The sequence below is a fragment of the Ostrea edulis genome, chromosome 8, assembly GCF_947568905.1.
Source record: "Ostrea edulis chromosome 8, xbOstEdul1.1, whole genome shotgun sequence".
NCBI lineage: Eukaryota > Metazoa > Mollusca > Bivalvia > Ostreida > Ostreidae > Ostrea > Ostrea edulis.
The window spans coordinates 37,382,433-37,400,536 of record NC_079171.1 but is presented as its reverse complement, the minus strand read 5'-3'; the positions used below and the strand labels follow the sequence as shown (position 1 = coordinate 37,400,536).

The following is an 18,104-nucleotide window of genomic DNA, read 5'->3' as shown; positions in this document are numbered from 1 at the left end:
TACATACAATGTATAACCTGTCCATACTATACACAAACATTTAGTACCTGTATTCAAGGGAATACTAAACAGATCTTCATCACAGAAGAGTTGACCTCACCTATCCCATGTGTAGTCGCTTTTTAACCATACGTCCATGACTATAAACAGTAAATGAGTGCAAAGTGTTGTATATTACGAAATCTCAATTTCCTACAATTCTTATAATGCATCCTTATTCAATACCCTTCATATTAAAACATTAAAACACCATGTTTACGTTTTTTTCGAACCGATTGATTGATGTTTTTTGCCACACTCAACAATTTTTCAGCTATTTGTTGGCGCCCAGTTCTTATTGGTGGAAGAGAGAACCCAGATACAATGTACCTGGGAAGAGACCATCGACCTCCGAAAGTAAACTTATCCCGCTCGCGCCGGTAAGTGAGAAAGTTTCCCAGTTTACTAAAATGTGTATATCATATAAGAAAAAGTCAAGTAATGAACTGTGACCAATCTCACAAAAACATGATAAAGAATACAGAATTGAGAGTAGTGCAAACACGGACCCCTGGACACACCAGGGGTGGGATCAGGTGCCTAGGTGGAGTAAGCATTACCTGTCGACAGGTCACACTCACGTGAGACCTATATCTTGATCAGGTAAACGAAGTATTGTTTTCGCAAAATCAGAATGGCTTAACATCGCTTAACTTCCTTATCTCATCTAAAATTAGTATGTCAATTCAATATATTTCAGTGAACTCCAAATAAGACACCACATAGTCGTCCACATCTGCTTCATGCTTGGATGTTTTATATTGAACATATATGTTGACGAGAAACTAACAAATCAAGTTTATGACAATCTGGATGAATTCAACTTCTCCATCGTCAACTTCCCATATTTACATGTACGTAGCAATATTTCATTATCACCTGCATATAGTGTTTATATCTCTCAGCTGATTCGATTCGCAAGAGCTTGTTCTGTCTCATTCAAAGTCAGCATTTCACAAATTTTATGGTCGTTATAACGATCTAAATTGCCAATACAACCTGTCAGTGAGTCAAATGCTGTCTAAAGTGTTTCATACCAATTGTTAGGCCGTTCTTTAAACACTGATTTTGACTGCCGATTACTTCGTTTACCCGATCGAGACTTAGGGCTCATGCTAGTTGTGACTTGTTGACAGGGGATGCTTACTTCTCCTAGGGACCCGATTCCACGTCTGGTATTCGTTCGCGTTTGCTCTATTCTCACCTTTGTATTCCTTGTAAGAGTTATGAGATTGATCACTGTTCGTTATCTTCACCTTTTCATTTATATGTATTGCAAGCTCCGTTAAATCATATATAAGGTTCTGAGATAACATTTATTTCTTGTGGTAAAAAATTCCTGAGGTTTGATGCTGTCATGGCACGGGTGGTGTTCAATCTCACGACATCTCGGTTACGAAATAAACGCCCTACTACTGAGCTACCACGACCGGTGAATCAGAATGATTGATTGATTGTATATTATTCCACTTTCACTCATATGGAAACGTCACATTGCCGGTGAAGGGCTGCAAAATTCAGGCCTATGTTTGGCGCGTACGGCCTTTGAGCAGGGAGGGATCTTTGTCGTGCCACACCTGCTATGACACGGGGCCTCGGTGTCTACGGTCTTATCCGAAGGAAGTAAGGGGCACTGAGGACCTATTCTAACAGTATCCCCACGGATTAGAATCAGAATGATGTGTAACAAAGTATTTGAATGACAGATCACAAGATATGGCTATTTCCTAGGGTCTTATATCACAAGGCGCAGTTGCCTATGACGTATTACAATATAAGCATCTGGGAACACAAATACCGAAGTTTGTGTAGAACAAAATTGATATATACATATATACTTTTACATTCTATCCTCTAACATTAATATAAAAGTTGAGAATTTCTATAGTACTTTCTTATTGGTGGCCTTAATATAGCTAATCATGTTTTCTTTTGCATCTCGACCTTCAATAATGGGATTTGAGGGAAAATCAGTTTTGGATTGATCCCTCAGAGCAGGACATACAATCTGAAGCAACGCTCGGGGCATTGTATAGGTGTTCACAATCTAGTCTATGTAACACCTCTGCAAGACTTTCTCTCTCGTCCGAAATTGTGTCTGTAAAACTTTCTTCTGTGATAATATCTATGTCAAGGGGTTCCAAGTTGTCAAGTTTGAATTTGATGTCGTACGGATATTTTCACATTTCGTCTAGCTTGTTGACTTTTGTAGCATTGAAAAATGTAACCCCTGGTTTTTCGCACAAATTGTTTGTTATTTGAGTTTTGATTTCTTTTGATGATTCTATTCGTCTCTGAAGGTTCATTTTGGAATCCTCAGGAGATTCCAGTGTCGTCTGCTTCGCACAATGATTTTGACTACGGATAACTCTGTTGACCTGGTCAGGATATAGGGTTCACGGTGGGTGTCACCGGTCGACAGGTGATGCTTACTCCTCCTAGGCACCTGATCCCACCTCTGGTGTGTCCAAGGGTTCGTGTTTGTACGGCTGTCTATTTTGTATTGCTTGTCGGAGTGATGAGATTGATCATTGTTCGTTATCTTCACCTTTTTTAATAACATCTTCTTTGAGTAAGTATCCCTTTACCACAATTGTAAATTTCATGATCCTATAGGTAAAGGGTTTTGTTCCAGGATGGGGCGACAATTATTATTGTCATTATTGTGAAAAATTTCTTTAAGTTTTCTGATATCGTATAAAAGATAAATTCATATATAGGAAAAGCAGAAAAGAATGTAACAAAATTATGAATCCTAGTACCCACAATGTTTTGACTCTAGGACGGATCTACATATATATTAATCATATCGTGATGATTGCATACAGGTATAACGATAGCCTGATCCCTAGTTTAGCTATGACAATTCCGGTGGTATTTACATGAAAGGTGAAGATAACGAACAGTGATCAATCTTATAACTCCTATAAGCAATACAAAATAGATAGTTGGGCAAACACGACCCCTGGACACACCAGAGGTGGGATCAGGTGCCTAGGAGGAGTAAGCATCCCCTGTCGAACGGTCACACCCGCCGGGAGCCCTATATCCTGTTCAGGTAAACGGAGTTAATTTATAAATTAATGTCCAGATAACAAAGGATTTGGCGTAATTTTTCATGTAAGGACAGTTCAGCTGCTATATTTACCGTGTATTTAAAATTCTATGTATTTGATCCTCAATCATGTGACAGTGAAGCTAAATGCTAATCCAAACTGTAACTCTGTTTTAATGGCAGTATGCATATTTTCAAACATACTTTTACATCTACTTCTTTTTGCACCTCTAGGGCACCAATTTTCCCCATGCATCATGGATTGATTGATTGACTGTTTGGAGTTTAACACCATATTGGCAATATTTTAGCCATTTCATGGCGGTTAACTAAATAAAATATGATCGATTTCGAAGAGGTTTGGAGCAGCATAGGAATTAAAACAGAATAGATATGCAGTACATGTATATACATGTATAGCATTAGTATCTTTAAGATATTTTGTATCGTTGGTCACCGCGTTTCAGTACTTCCAGTACTTTGGTTATTTGTTTCTATGTTATCTAATTTCGTTTTGTTGTTACTCGTGTAACATTGTGTACACACAGGTCACGTGCTACTCATATCGATGATGACGCGACCTCTGATTATAGAATGACTCGTGTAACATAGAATTTAGAAAGCACGCCCACAACAGAAGTTTTTTAAAGTCTTTTGGATCACAGCTGTTAGCCTAGATCAGGTATAGTTTGTAATACTACTGAACTGTGTTTCACATATTACTTTGTTGAAGCAACACTTTCTAGATCAATGCATTTTGTAAGTTAAATGTATTTAGCAGTTATTTAGAGAGGAATGAGAACAACACTATTTCAAAGAAAAGTGAAGGTCAGCCAATATTTTCCACCATATTGAGATCCCTGTATGACCGTAACATTCCAATCACATAATGGATTTGTTAATTCCACTAAGTATTGATTCCGATTTGGTTTCTATTTCTTTTTGATGATGACTGAATTGTATTACGTAAGGTGAACAGAGGATGGAAATATTTTAATATATTTTTAAAACTTATACAGACAATCAATAAAAGTTTATCAAGCAATCACCAGAATATGAGGTCTATGTCGGCGTCACATGTAAATATTTAAATTTTCTTTATCGTTTTATTTTAGCTCACCTGAGCTGAAAGCGCAAACGAGATTTTCTGATCGCCTTTTATGTCTATGCGTCTGTCTGTGTGTTTGTAAACTGTTCATATTTTCCTCCAGAAAAAAATTGGGCATTTTTCAATAAAACTTGATACAAGTGATCCTTGGGTGAAAGAGATTCAAGTCAATTCAAGAAAAGGCAAACTAAGGATCGGATCATTTAAAAATCTTCTCAAAAACCACTGGGCAGTTGAGCTTTAAAAGAAAGTTTTCTTACATAGAGAAGAGTACAGGTTGTTCAAATCGTGGCCCACGGTGGTAGGGTGGGCCCACAAAAGGGGATGAAAGTTTTACATGCGAGTATATTGGAAAACAAATCTTGGGATATTCTCAAGAACAACAGGACACTAGTTACATCTGTAGTGCGTATTCGAGTTTGTTCAAATTGCGGCCCTCTGAAAGAGGGTGGACCACAATAGGGTATTAAAGTTTTGCATGGTAAATGTTAGGGGAAATTTGTAACTCAACAAAAGCAAGATCATGATTAGTCGTACCTAATATTTTCAGGTAGTATTCAAGGTTGTTCATTTCAGAGACAGTAGGGGTTGGATGGGACTACAATTGGATATCAAACTTTTAAATGGGAATATACAAAAATTAACAAGCATTTTGACAATATTGCATAAGCAATACATGTCCCCTACTGGTGCCCTTATTAATTGACGACTGTACTTAATATTCGAAGAAATGTTCATTTGCTGTTGTTTGACCTTGAACTTTGACTCGATACATTGGTACCAAGTCACCATGTTTATAAGTGTTGAATTAATTTGATGTTTCGTTGTTCATTCAGTTGACGCATGCAGGTTTTTATCAGGAAAGAAGTAGAAGTTTTGCATATAATACGTGGGGGAAATATCTACATAATCGTGCAAATGGGACACAAAACAACACACCAATATAACATTCATATCTAAATGTTATAAACACTTACAAAGGACTTCAAAATGCTGCTTACTCTCAACTGTTTGAAGGCCGATTTCGAATACCCACGACTGCAGGAATGCGATAAACTGAGAACTGCGGACGTATCAGACTTCGCTCACCAACTACACCAAAATAGTTGCGTATAATTTGTCCTTATTGTATAACAGTGATACCCATTTGATAAGATCAGGGACAAAATTAAAATAATAAGGTTTTGTACATAAATTGCCATGATATAGAGTCAAATGCTTTTTCAAAATCCACAAGTAAGAGCATACCTGGGATGTGTTTTTCATGTACAGAATCTATTACATCGTAAATAAGTCGCGTATTTTCCCCAATAAACCTAACTTTGATGAAGCCCTTTTGATTGTCATGTATTAGAAAACCAAGGACATTTTTTATCCTATTTGCTATACATGCAGAAGCAATTTTGTACGTTACATTAAGAAGTGATATTGGTCGCCAATTTGTAAGTAATTCCCTGGGTTTGTCTCTTTTTGGTAATATAGATATAATGATCTGTTTCTGTGTAACAGACAGACCCCCCCCCCACACACACACATTAAATCCGAAATGTATTGACCTAATTAAAAACATCCAAGATCTTTCCATTTAAAAAAAAATTCTACAGTAAATCCGTCACTTCCAGAACGTTTACCATTAGAAATATTATTTAGTGCTAAAAGGGCTTTTTCATTGTTTATATATCCCTCTAATTTTTTTGGACATATTATCATCAAGTATGTATTCTATCATCATTCTTATCATGAATGTTCACATCTTATAACTTATAATCATAACTAGAATGCAGATTTTTGTAGAATTTCTCAATTTCTGCTAAAATATCTGTCTGTGAAGAAATAGTATTACCAGTGCTGAGCATACGTCTGTTTACAGGTTCATTTATATAATTTCTTTTTTATAGGCTGAGGAAATATTTCGTTGTATTTTCACCTTGTTAAATCCATTTAAGCTTTGTTCTAGCAAAATACCCTTAATATAGTCTTTTCTGAGTTGCTCTACACTTTTTGAGCAACAGTTAATTTTTGTACAATTTCTGTGGAATCATCATTGTTCCTTAGTAATTTTAAATGCTTTCTTTCTTCTTCAATTGAATGTATTTTTTCGTTTTTCAATTTCTTTTTTATGGAACAATAACGAATAGTAGCACCTTTTATGCTCAGCAAAAGTTGATAAAAAAACAACTGATCATCTATGAGTAGTTGTAATTCATCGTTCTTGATAATATGTATGCAGGCAGGATTATATGGCAAGACGGCATATTGTTCTTTGATCTTACGTATAATATTTTTGATACTGTTTACATAGGTCTGATCCTTGAGTAGTGAACTATCAAACTTCCAGAAGCCTTTACCCTTTTCAAATTTAGTTAATTTAATTTCCATCTAAACCATCTACTTGTCAAATTTATATCCTGGATTAATATAAATTTTGTCTAGCAAAGCCATTAATTCATTTGATACTAAGAAAAAATCCAGTCTAGCATTTTTGATGGGATTAGTTTTAAACCATGTGTATCTTTTCCTTTGTTCATATTTCACTCTCCAATGCAAGGGTTTTTCAAACAGTGTATATCCTTTATACTCAAGACTTTTTCTCTCGCCTTTTAGTTATTAACATTATTGTAGTTAAAGTAATCGAAATTTACATCTTGAACAAGATTAAAGTCTCCAACCATAATAATGACCTTGAAAGTTTGAGATGTTGTCCGATATTGATTGAAAGAAATGTGGATCATCATTGTTTGGCCCATATAGGTTTACTAATAAGTAGCATTGTTACGAGTGGTTGCATGGGCATTTCGAAATATTTGTCTAGTGTATTCATATACCCTGATATATTTTGTGCTAGAGATGTACTCACGCCAGTAATGTTCGCTTCGAATCCTTCTTCCAATAGAAAATATCACTTCACCAATGTACCATGCACATAATTTCATACTACAAATGCTCCGAACATTCGTTGATTTGTTCACAATAATTCATAACCCGGTAGACACAAGTAAACTCGTTAACTTGGCCGGCCGGTCGCGTGTCCACCCGTGAACGGCGCCATGTTTGGATCCTTATACAATAAGGCCAAAATATGTGTTATTCAAAATGATGTTTTTTTAACAATTCTTTTAAATTGACAGGGGTTGTCGTCAAGTTGATCCAATATCTCCTTATTTATTCAACCTCTGTGTCGAAATTTTAGGCTATATGATTCGATAAAACAAAAACATCAGGGACATGCAAGGTGAAGATAACGAACAGTGATCAATCTCATAACTCCTACAAGCAATACAAAATAGATAGTTGGGCAAACACGGACCCCTGGACACACCAGAGGTGGGATCAGGTGCCTAGGAGGAATAAGCATCCCCTGTTGACCGGTTTTATTAAAATAAATATATAAAGAATTTGTTTAATACAATATGCAGGTGACACAGTTTTATTTTTGGATGGATCTGAAAAAAAGTATAAAAAGTGTTCTTGATCTCCTCTTTCAATTTTCAAAATTTTCAGGTTTTAAACCCAATATATCCAAAACCAAATCAATTTGGATTGGTTTTAAGATTAATACCAAAGATACTTTTTGTAGTTATACTGGATTACAACGGACAACAGAACCATTTACAGTTCTAGATATTACATATACTGTAAACCTTAAGAACATGGAAAAACTTACAGCAATCCAGAAAGAAACAACCTAATGGTCAAAAAGAAATATTTCTCCCATAGGAAAAATTACAGTAGTAAAAAAAGTTTATTTCTATCAAAATTCACGCACTTATTCATTTCGCTTCCCAAACCAATTTTACAGTGGATACAGCAACTTATAAAAACTCTTTTCAAGTTTATCAGTCGAAACAAAATGGAGAAAATTTTAGAAATTTCTATAAATAAAATTGGTTGCATGATGGCTAATATAGAAACATTTATCAAGTCTCTCAAACTATTTGGACCTGTTAACTGTAAACAAAACGAAATTCTAATCAAAATCAAAATTATTTTTACTTTACAGAATTTTTGGAAAGTTTTGAGATGAAATATTTCCATATTTTGTCTGAACCCCTATGGTATAATGATAAAATAAAGATTTAAAATGAATACATATTTTGCAAGACATTATATGACAATTCATTTCATATAATGGATGATTTAGTAGATACGCAAGACACCTTTATCAGCTATCAAAGTACCACAAATGATTACTCAATTCAGATTTGATTTCCTGCACATCAGGGATTGTTATTGTGCACTCTTAGCCGAATATCAAACTGCTTATACACGATACAGCTTTTCAACCATTAAAATTTATTAGAATTCATTCATTAGAATTCTGTGCAAATACAAAAAAAGTTCTAGGAATATTTATGACTATTTAGTATCAAAATCACAGCATCGACCTATTTGCCATCGTCGCACGCCACTGCTAAAACGTACGTTCCTCTTCCCTTTCACCCGTGGCTCTCTGCGTGACAATTTCTTCGTTTCTCATAAATATGCATGAGTGATTCGGCCAATCACCGAGCTTCCGAGTAGGACTTAATAAGATATTTAAACTGTTTATAGAATGCGGTTATATCACTCTGACCAATCAGAACGCTTGTTCTTTCACTAACAAACGCAAAATCATTGTGTACACGTGTGTTTAACATTGGCAGTTATGAAGGTGCATTTATGGGGATGATAATGGCGTTTTTCTGTCATTAAGAACAAACGGTGAAAAGTCTTTATACTACCGGGTGTTTCTTATGAAATATTCGGAGACTAATGGCGACGAGTGTTGTGAATTGGTAATTACCCCCTTTCCATTTGGAACAAGTGGACATAAAATAAACTGTGTAACTGTTCAGATGTCATCGATCTTGAGGGCTTTTGTTTACTATAATTTCGGTGCAAAAAGAACATGTTTACATCCATTATAGCTGTTATACTTTATTTATATAATTTGACACTCTAGTTTTCCTTTTAGCTCGTACAAGCTTATTTTTATTTCGAATTTCCAAAATTTCGGCTCGAGCATCACTGAAGAGACTTTATTTGTAGAAATGCGCATCTGGTGCATCAAAATTGGGTCCGTATAAGTTTTACATAATTCTACATTTTGGGGGGAAAATTTACAGAACAAATATTTTACAAATTGGAGTAAATGGAAATGTCTTTTCAATTAATGATAACAGTATTTTTGTTTTTAACAATAAGTACTAGATTATACATGTGATTTTCTATATCGCTCTCTTTAATCTGTATGAGAGTGTGAATAATTGGTGTATGTATATTTGTGTTTGAAAATGATGAAAACAGTAAAAAAAAATACTTGCGTAATTCATATATTTTATATATATTTTCATTGATATGTTCCTTTTCTGGTTAATGAGCTTGAAAATGTAAAATTAGTAAAATCACAAAATCAGCACTTAAGACTCTGTTACGGCACGTTTGGTCGCTGGCGGCCATTCGTGCCGCACGTATCGTCGCTGAGCGACCGAACGTACCAAGGTGACAAAACGGGCCATAACAGGGCTCGTCGACCGCCTTATTTCAGACGTCCTACTTTTACCGCATTTCCATCGGAACACAATCCTGATCCCAATGAATAAAACAAGTAAAATATAGAAGTTAATTCCTATAAAACTTGTCCATCAAACGTTACGAAATTGATCTGTAGTTTGTCACAGTGAAACTACACGGGAAATTTCAAACGAATCCTCGCAAGCATAACGGAAAAAAGTCTAGAAAACCAGTATGGGACAGGCTGGCAGAGAGGCAGACGGACAAATAGAGAAGAAAGATATAGTTCCATTCAGAACTTAGATTATCGGTACCTTCTTATGGCCCGATATTCCGTCAGCCGACAGTTTCATGCACTTGTTATGAATACTATCATATCTTTTTTCACCAAATTTTGTGAAATATTGATAATGCTGTTTAAGGAAAATCGCAATTTTCTGACATTGCTAATAGGTATATGGGTACTATGTGATAAAAATGTATTAATACCGCAACATACTTATTTCATTATTTTTATTTGTTACCAAGATATATTATTCAAGGAATCAACAATCAAATATAAGATCGATAAAGGTGAAGGTCCTGAACGGTGATCAATCTCACAACTCCAATAAGCAATACAAAACAGAGTTGGACAAACACGAACTCCTGGATATACCAGAGGTGGGATCAGGTGCCTAGGAGGAGTAAGGATCCCCTGTCGACCAGTTACACCCGCCGTGAGTCCTATATCTTGATCAGGTAAACGGAGTTGTCCGTAATCAAAGTCAGTGTGCCAAGAACGGTCTAACAATCGGTATTAAAAACGCCAGACGGCATTTGACTTAATGATAAGTTGTACTGGCAAACTAAATCATTATAACGACCATAGAATTTATAAAATGTTGACTTTATACGAGACTTTTGGAACCCCTGCACCATTAACTTGTTTGACAGTAGCCTGTTTCGATTTAAAAACTTATATAAGCAGAACAATCTCTTGCGTATCGAATCAGTTGATAGATGATAGGTCTCACGGCGGGTGTAAACGGTCGACAGAGAAAGCTGACTCCTCCTAGGCACCTGATTCCAACTCTGGTGTGTCCAAGGGTCAGTGTGTACCTAAATCTGTATTTTGTATTGCTAATAGGAGTAATGAGAGTGATTACTGTTCGTCATCTTCACTTTTCATGATGTAATAATTGGGCTGTTGAGTATAACCCCAGAAAAACTGTAAACATAGATTTTAGCAGGAGAAATATGAGTCATCCTGCAATTACATTTGGCAGAGATGGACCCGTTATAGAAAATGTTGAAACTCATATGGTTTTAGGACTAAGTTTCCAATAGGATAGTAATTGGCGAACACACATAGTGAATATATAGATTAAGGGATTCATAGATAAAAATTCATTTTGCTTTTGTATGTTTTATACTCGCATACTCGGATATTGTTTGGAATAACTGTTCAGAAAGAGATGCAAAATTACTGGAAGATGTTCAAATTGCAGCTGTAAGAACAGTAACTGGTTTAAGAATAAATTCATCAAGATCAATACCCTGAAATGCAAAGATAATGATAACAATATGATGAGCGTGGGTTGGATTCTCTAGCAACTAGAAGAAAAATACACAAACTTTTATTATTTTATAAAATAGTTTATAGATTAACACTCCAATATTTACAAGACTCTCTGCAACCATGGTTCCCACCTTTGAATTCTTATCCCCTAAGAAATCAGAACTCTCTTAAGTTTAACGTTCCATTACCTAAATTTGCTTCATACATGAATACCTTTATTCTTTCAAGTATAAAACTATGGCATGAACGGTCTCTTGAAATTAGAAGTATTCCTCATCAGGATATAGGGATCACAGCGGGTGTGACCGGTCGACAGGGGATGCTTACTCCTCCTAGGCACCTGATCCCACCTCTGGTGTGTCCATGTTTGCCCAACTATATATTTTGTATTGTTTGTAAGAGTTATGAGATTGATCGCTGTTTATTGTCTTCATCTTTCTTCCAACATTATCAGCATTTAAGATAGCAATAAAAAACTTTATTGCCTAAAACCTAGGTCATATTTTAATTGTGGAAATCGAAAAGCAAATCTACTTCCCTGTCAACTGCAAAATAATGCTAATACTTTACATGCTGATGTAGTTATAGTTGTATTTCACTTCTTCATGAATTGTCCAAAATACAATTTACAAAGACAGAAACTGATCTAAAGTTTTAGTAATTATGTTCCTCAAACAAAGTTTGGGAACATATCGTGTTTACTCTGTTTCTTCTTATTGTTCTTTTTCTCCGGTACTTTTTTGTCCGGTAGTGTTCTCAGAAACTACAAATGGGATCGATATGAAACTTTCCAGGATGATAGTATAGCGTTTGTAGATGTGCATAGTGATAGTCATTTTGTATACATGTCCATGCACGATAGCGCACGTGCACTGTAATTTTGGTACATAAAATGGAAAATCAGAGTATTAAAGGGATCGATATGAAACCTAAATCGGATGATAGTATATCATTTGTAGATATGAAGAATGATAGTTATTTTGTCTGCACGCGCGCGCATGCACGTGTATTACAATATTTTTACACTAACTTTGGAATCAGTCTAACTTTTTTGTTGTTCATTGAAATGGCTTGATATTCATATCATAGGTAGATATTGTGACCCTTAACTGATTTGCATAGTCAAAATTTCCAATTTCCACGCGCATGCACGTGTGCTTCATTTTGAATGTATAATACTAAAACGTTTGTAACTATCTTATTTATGAAGCGAATGAGTTGATATTCACAGTATAGGTAGATAATATGTTTATCTATATATTAGCGTAATAAAACATGCTAACGCACACGCGTATGCGCGTGTGCATCGTTTTTCAAATGTTCAATTTTTAAAGGACGATAATATTTTTGTTTTTCATCAAATTCTACTGTTATTAAAGGTCTAGATTTGTCTCGGTACTCCTTACAAGTTGATTTGGTTAAAATTTCTGCTCATCACGTGCATGCACGTGTGCTGAATTCTGATTGGACGATTTTAAAATCGCTATAACTTCCTTATATATGATGGAAACGTTATGAAAGTCATACTGTGAATATATGATACAAATGCCTGTTGAATGACACAAACAAAGTACGGAATCATACACGCGTGTGCATGTATGCACGTGCAACGCTTTCTTTCATTTCTTGGTACTGAAATGACCATATTGAACGTACTACATGTAATTAAAGGCTAAAATAAAATGCTTTTTTGTTATAGGTTTATAATGACATCACTTTTTAATTAGGGGGGGGGGGTTGGGAAACATATGTAATGGTCCCCGTTACAATTAGAACTAGTTTGCTATTGTCGTTACAGTTATCCTTTGAACTTATTTTGAATGAAGATAACAATCTCATTCAAACAAAATATTGCAGAATTTGAAATTGTGCATGGATTTATTCTATCTACAAAGGGATTTGTGTAACCAATTTCATTTTATTGTCATAGAACCAATATCCAATTTTCTTTCTTTTCATGTTTCCTTTTTGTTTTTCCTATTTTGTGTCTTCTGTTTATAGTATTTATACAAACAATTAGAGTGCAAACTATTTAATAATTTCATACAATATGATAGTAGAATTAATTATAAGCTACCATCTAATAAATAACCCATATTATTGCGATGTTCAAATCAATATATCCTTTGTGTAACACTGTATTTATATATTCTAAAGTTTGTACGACCTTGTACCTTCTACGGAGAGGACTTATATAGTCAGTGTCTGCTGTCCAGTCCTTTTATGAATTATCATAATAAAATACTGTTTGAATTTAAAACAGATGACCATAGGGGTGATTGAGGGGAAATGTCTCCTTCTTGTGAAAAAAACCATAATACCTTTTCAATGGAAAAAGAAAGTTTTTTTTTTTATTCTTTTATTCACCTTATCAATAAATAAGAAGAGAAATGCAGTGCTCTATCAAAAGGATATTCATTTTGTTGTGTTAGTACCACGGTTTAAACCTTTAGTGAACTTAATCTGGTGTGGGGCTTTTTATACAGGTAACTCTGAGCTGTGTTCAATGTATACAAAATAAGGAGAACCTTTAAAACACTCTTGTTTGTTGTTATTTACCCTAAAAGCTTTAATACAGAAAAATCTCAGTTTTCTTCTTAAAAATATAACTTTTTTTCAAAATGTTTTTTTTTCATGTTTAAACGTTTTAACTAAAGTATCGCCCAATTCTCTCAGAATATTATTCAAATTTGACAAAATTCAAAAAAAATTGTTATAAAATAAATAACAATTTGAATTACATGTTGCCTACCTATCAATGGAAAGGTTATCATTAATCAAAAATACCTCTAACAAAAGAAAACAAATCCAGTCATACTCACATGAAAGGCGGTTCCTCATTTATATGCATGGTTATCACAAAGGGATATGACAAACACTATATTCCCCGGTCATATTCAGAGTGGACAAAAAAAGAGTATCAAATAGGGAATATGAGTTTACAGGGAAGGTCAATATAAAAAATAATGCCACAGTTGAATTGTTACCATTAATATGTATCATTGTCAGAGGTTTATAAAACATATTATCAATACATGTAGTTGCTTTGATACTGAGCTTAATACCAAATCGAGAAAAGTGAGGTCAAAGTCAAAGGTAATCTCAAGGTCCAAAACTATTGATGCAGTTATATAGATGTCACCAATATATATCAGCATATACGTTTTGATAAAAATACCTTGAACAGTTTCTTTGAAACTGAGCTAAACGCAAAGTGTGACGGAAGGACAGAACGACGGAAGACGGACATGACAAACACTATATTCCCCGGATATATCCACGACATGGCATAAAAACAACATCACAACAGTTGAACAACAACAGGGCCAAAGTAACCCAGGCGAGCGATGTGGTCCACGGGCAATTTTTGCAATGATTTTGTATTGCTTGAGTCATAGGTGTAGCAAGTTATAAACATTATGAATACATGTATTCATTAGAGAGAATGTCCACATAAAAATTGTACATATCAAAAGCGTTTTACTTCTAAGGAGATATGTTCATAGTTTCATATGGATTGACATCTTCTCAAGCATTCCTAAGATTAAAGTAAGCGAATCGGACACTTGACTTGCGAAGATGGCGAATAACATTTTGTTACGATGTGTGCTCATAATTGTGGTCTTAGGTATAATTGTCTCAAAATGTACAAAATTTTAAAACACGTTGGGCAACTGTGTCATATAATGGACTCTTTTTGCAGATCACGAATACAAATGGCAACAGCTTCCTCGTTTGCCCAACACTATATTGAATGTGAAAACTGTGAGGAAAATCCAGCAAAGTTCCTGTGTAAAACATGTCCGGGTCATCTTTGTGTGTCATGCAAGTCGGAGCACGAGAGGCGAAAAATAACCCAAAATCACGATATCATACACCTGGCCTCTGAGAAAGGGGATATGATGGAACTTTTGTATTGTTCAGAGCACAGAACAAAAAAGCTAGAATGTTACTGTTCTCCCTGTCAGAAGCCAGTCTGTACCCGATGTATTATTGAAACTCATAATGGTCATAAAGTCGAAACACTGGCCACCGTCTACAATAGAATCAAAAAAGAACAGCAAATAGAAAAAGAGGAGATAGAAAAAACACTTCTGCCAAAATATGAAGAATTGTTAGCGAAAGAGAAATTGATGAAAGCGGAGATATCAAAGAGAACTGACGAAGTGCAAAAACAAATAGAGGATCACACAGAGAAAGTGATTGAAAGATACACAGCAATGAAAGAGAAAAAAATCCGGGACCTTAGACAAGCAGAGCAGACGACACTGAAATCTGTTGAGGATTCCGAAATGAAAGTTCAGAGACGAATAGAATTATTGAAAAAAATCAAAACTCAAATAACAAACAACTTAGGTGCAAGGCCAGGGATTATATTTTTCAATGCTACACATGGCAACAGCTTAAAAGAAATGCGACAATACCCAAATTCAATTGAATACAAACTCGATAACTTTTCTTCTGGTGACATTGAAAGAATAACACTGGATGTCGACTTTTGGAAGATCCTCAAATTTACTATGGTGGATTCATCAGCATCACGAAATCCAGATTGGTCTCTAGAGGAAGATGAGGAAGAAGCTGAGGAATATCTTTACGAGGAATTTTAAATAACTTTAGTTCTCATTGGGGATTTATTGCTTTGTAAATGTTTTTATTTTTTTGCATGTTTTCATTGAAACATATATGCATGTACTATCAAATAAATTAGTTTGAAACCAATGGAATTTTGCATGACACATTCACATTTCACATTCACCACCCATTCAAACATATTCACACACAAATAGTTGTACATGCATACAATTTCAGTACAGGTAACTTAGAGGTTTTAGGTATATTGATAAAGGCTCTTGATAGTAAATCTTTATATTTGAAGTCCAAAAAATGGAATTTACACTGTACAATATATATATATATATATATATATATATATATATATATATATATATATATATATAAAGCACAGAAATATCAATGAACTCTTAAATGAACATAACTGCCCGAAGTGAAGAAATAATTAATATAAAGCACAGAAAATTTCACTTTATTTGGATACCCACTTCCACGCCTACCCGGGGTTGAACTCCTAGCAGCATGTAACCAGCGCGCTAGACCGCTCGACCATCTAGGCAAGTCGTATATATATATATATATATATATGCACATACATGTATATATTCATATGAGTAAGTTCGTTTGATATCATATTTGGCCCCCTGAATTATTTAAAAATGAAGTACATGTTACATTGTAAATCAAACTTCTACATTGCAAAATACTGACAGAGATACACTTGTCTAAAAAAAGAAACCGAAACTTTAAAAATCTGTCGCATTTCTACTACATTGACGTAGTCAAAATACGTACGGAACAGATATTTCCGGAAAATTTCATAAATTTTAACCACTTTTGAAGATATTTGAATAAGTCCGCATAATATCACCACTTTGAAATTTTCACACATAAAACATTTCTGTGTATGTATTTCACATACAAGAAATTACGATGGTGATATTGTGCGGACCATACTTATTTCTTATTTCAACGTTCATATTTTTAGCGTTTTTACAGCATGGAAATCAATTTGTGTGTCTAGGAATGTCTTTCGTAAAAAATGTCTCTATAGACCGTAAAATCATGCTCCTCCCTCTATAAACATTTGATAGATGCTTACTCCTCCTAGGCACCTGATCCCACCTCTGGTGTGTCCAGGGGTCCGTGTTTGCCCAACTATCTATTTTGTATTGCTTATAGGAGTTATGAGATTGATCACTGTTCGTTATCTTCACCTTGCATGAAACTGATTTCTCGTCCAATTTTTTAAATTTAGGTTAGATGGATCGATGCCATTGAGACTAATCTCTTGAAATATTCCCGGACACCTTGATACCCAGGCCATGACATACAGTTACTGTAAGCGCTGACATGCCGTCAAAGCTCTGACTTGTGTAACACCAAATGGTGCAATCACTTATTTTTCAACTTTGAATACAGGATCAACAAACAGCAAAGTTCCTGGATAAAATCTATATACCAGCAGTCGAGCCAATATCAACCAAGATAAATATGTACATTAAACAGTATATTAAATATAAATTACTGTTTATTCAACTATAATATTTTTGAAAACATTTGCTGGAGTGACTGTAAAGTACAATATTCTACATGTTGATATCTTCGGGAATTAAGCACTCGTTTGTTTTTGTGTTTTTTTTAATTTTGATATAATTTTCTTCATCTATTATTATAGGTTGCAAATCTTTTATGAATAAAATAAAACTTGTGTGTCAAATAGTTTAGTATAAATAAAAAAATGTACTACTGATTGTTATTGTTTTACTATGTATATTCTATCAATACATGTTTCAGCTGTTGTCCAAATAATCAAGTTGCAGCAATGAAATTATATCACTTTGCAATGTTCTTTGTCCACTAAGAGTCCTTGATGATCTGCATAATTCTGCATGCAGTCGGCTGTAGTTCAAACAATCGGAACACAGTAATTCATATTGCACAAAAGCTGGCCCTGTATCAGATGGTAAGGATGGCTGGACTTGAGGGAGAAAATACTCTTCCTGTATCCTAAATGTAACAATATATATATATATATATATATATATATATATATATATATATATATATATATGTGTGTGTGTGTGTGTGTGTAAAACTTATACGGTACCAATTTTGATGCACCAGATGCGCATTTCGACAAATAATGTCTCTTCAGTGATGCTCAACCGAAATGTTTGAAATCCGAAATAACTATGAAGTTTTAGATCTAAATATAGCCAAAAACATCGTGCCAAACAAGTGGAGCCAAATTCGTCCAAGGATAAGAGCTC

The 18,104-nt window shown here is 34.6% G+C and overlaps 1 protein-coding gene across 3 annotated transcripts; it reads left to right on the top strand.

Moving 5' to 3' along the window:
- Nucleotides 1-268: 268 nt before the first annotated feature.
- Nucleotides 269-17,588, top strand: LOC125662718 (tripartite motif-containing protein 45-like). Of its 3 annotated transcripts, XM_056146008.1 has the most exons (3): nt 269-419; nt 14,960-15,900; nt 17,090-17,588. In XM_056146008.1, the coding sequence occupies exons 1-2, from the start codon at nt 283-285 to the stop codon at nt 15,864-15,866; spliced, it is 1,044 nt and encodes a 347-aa protein (XP_056001983.1). In that variant the 5' UTR covers nt 269-282; the 3' UTR covers nt 15,867-15,900; nt 17,090-17,588. The 3 variants fall into 3 exon arrangements, with proteins under 3 accessions (XP_056001983.1, XP_056001982.1, XP_048751003.1); XM_056146007.1 differs by lacking the exon at nt 17,090-17,588 and having other exon boundaries at nt 14,960-15,978; XM_048895046.2 differs by lacking the exons at nt 269-419; nt 17,090-17,588 and adding an exon at nt 3,682-3,776 and having other exon boundaries at nt 14,960-15,978.
- Nucleotides 17,589-18,104: the final 516 nt, after the last annotated feature.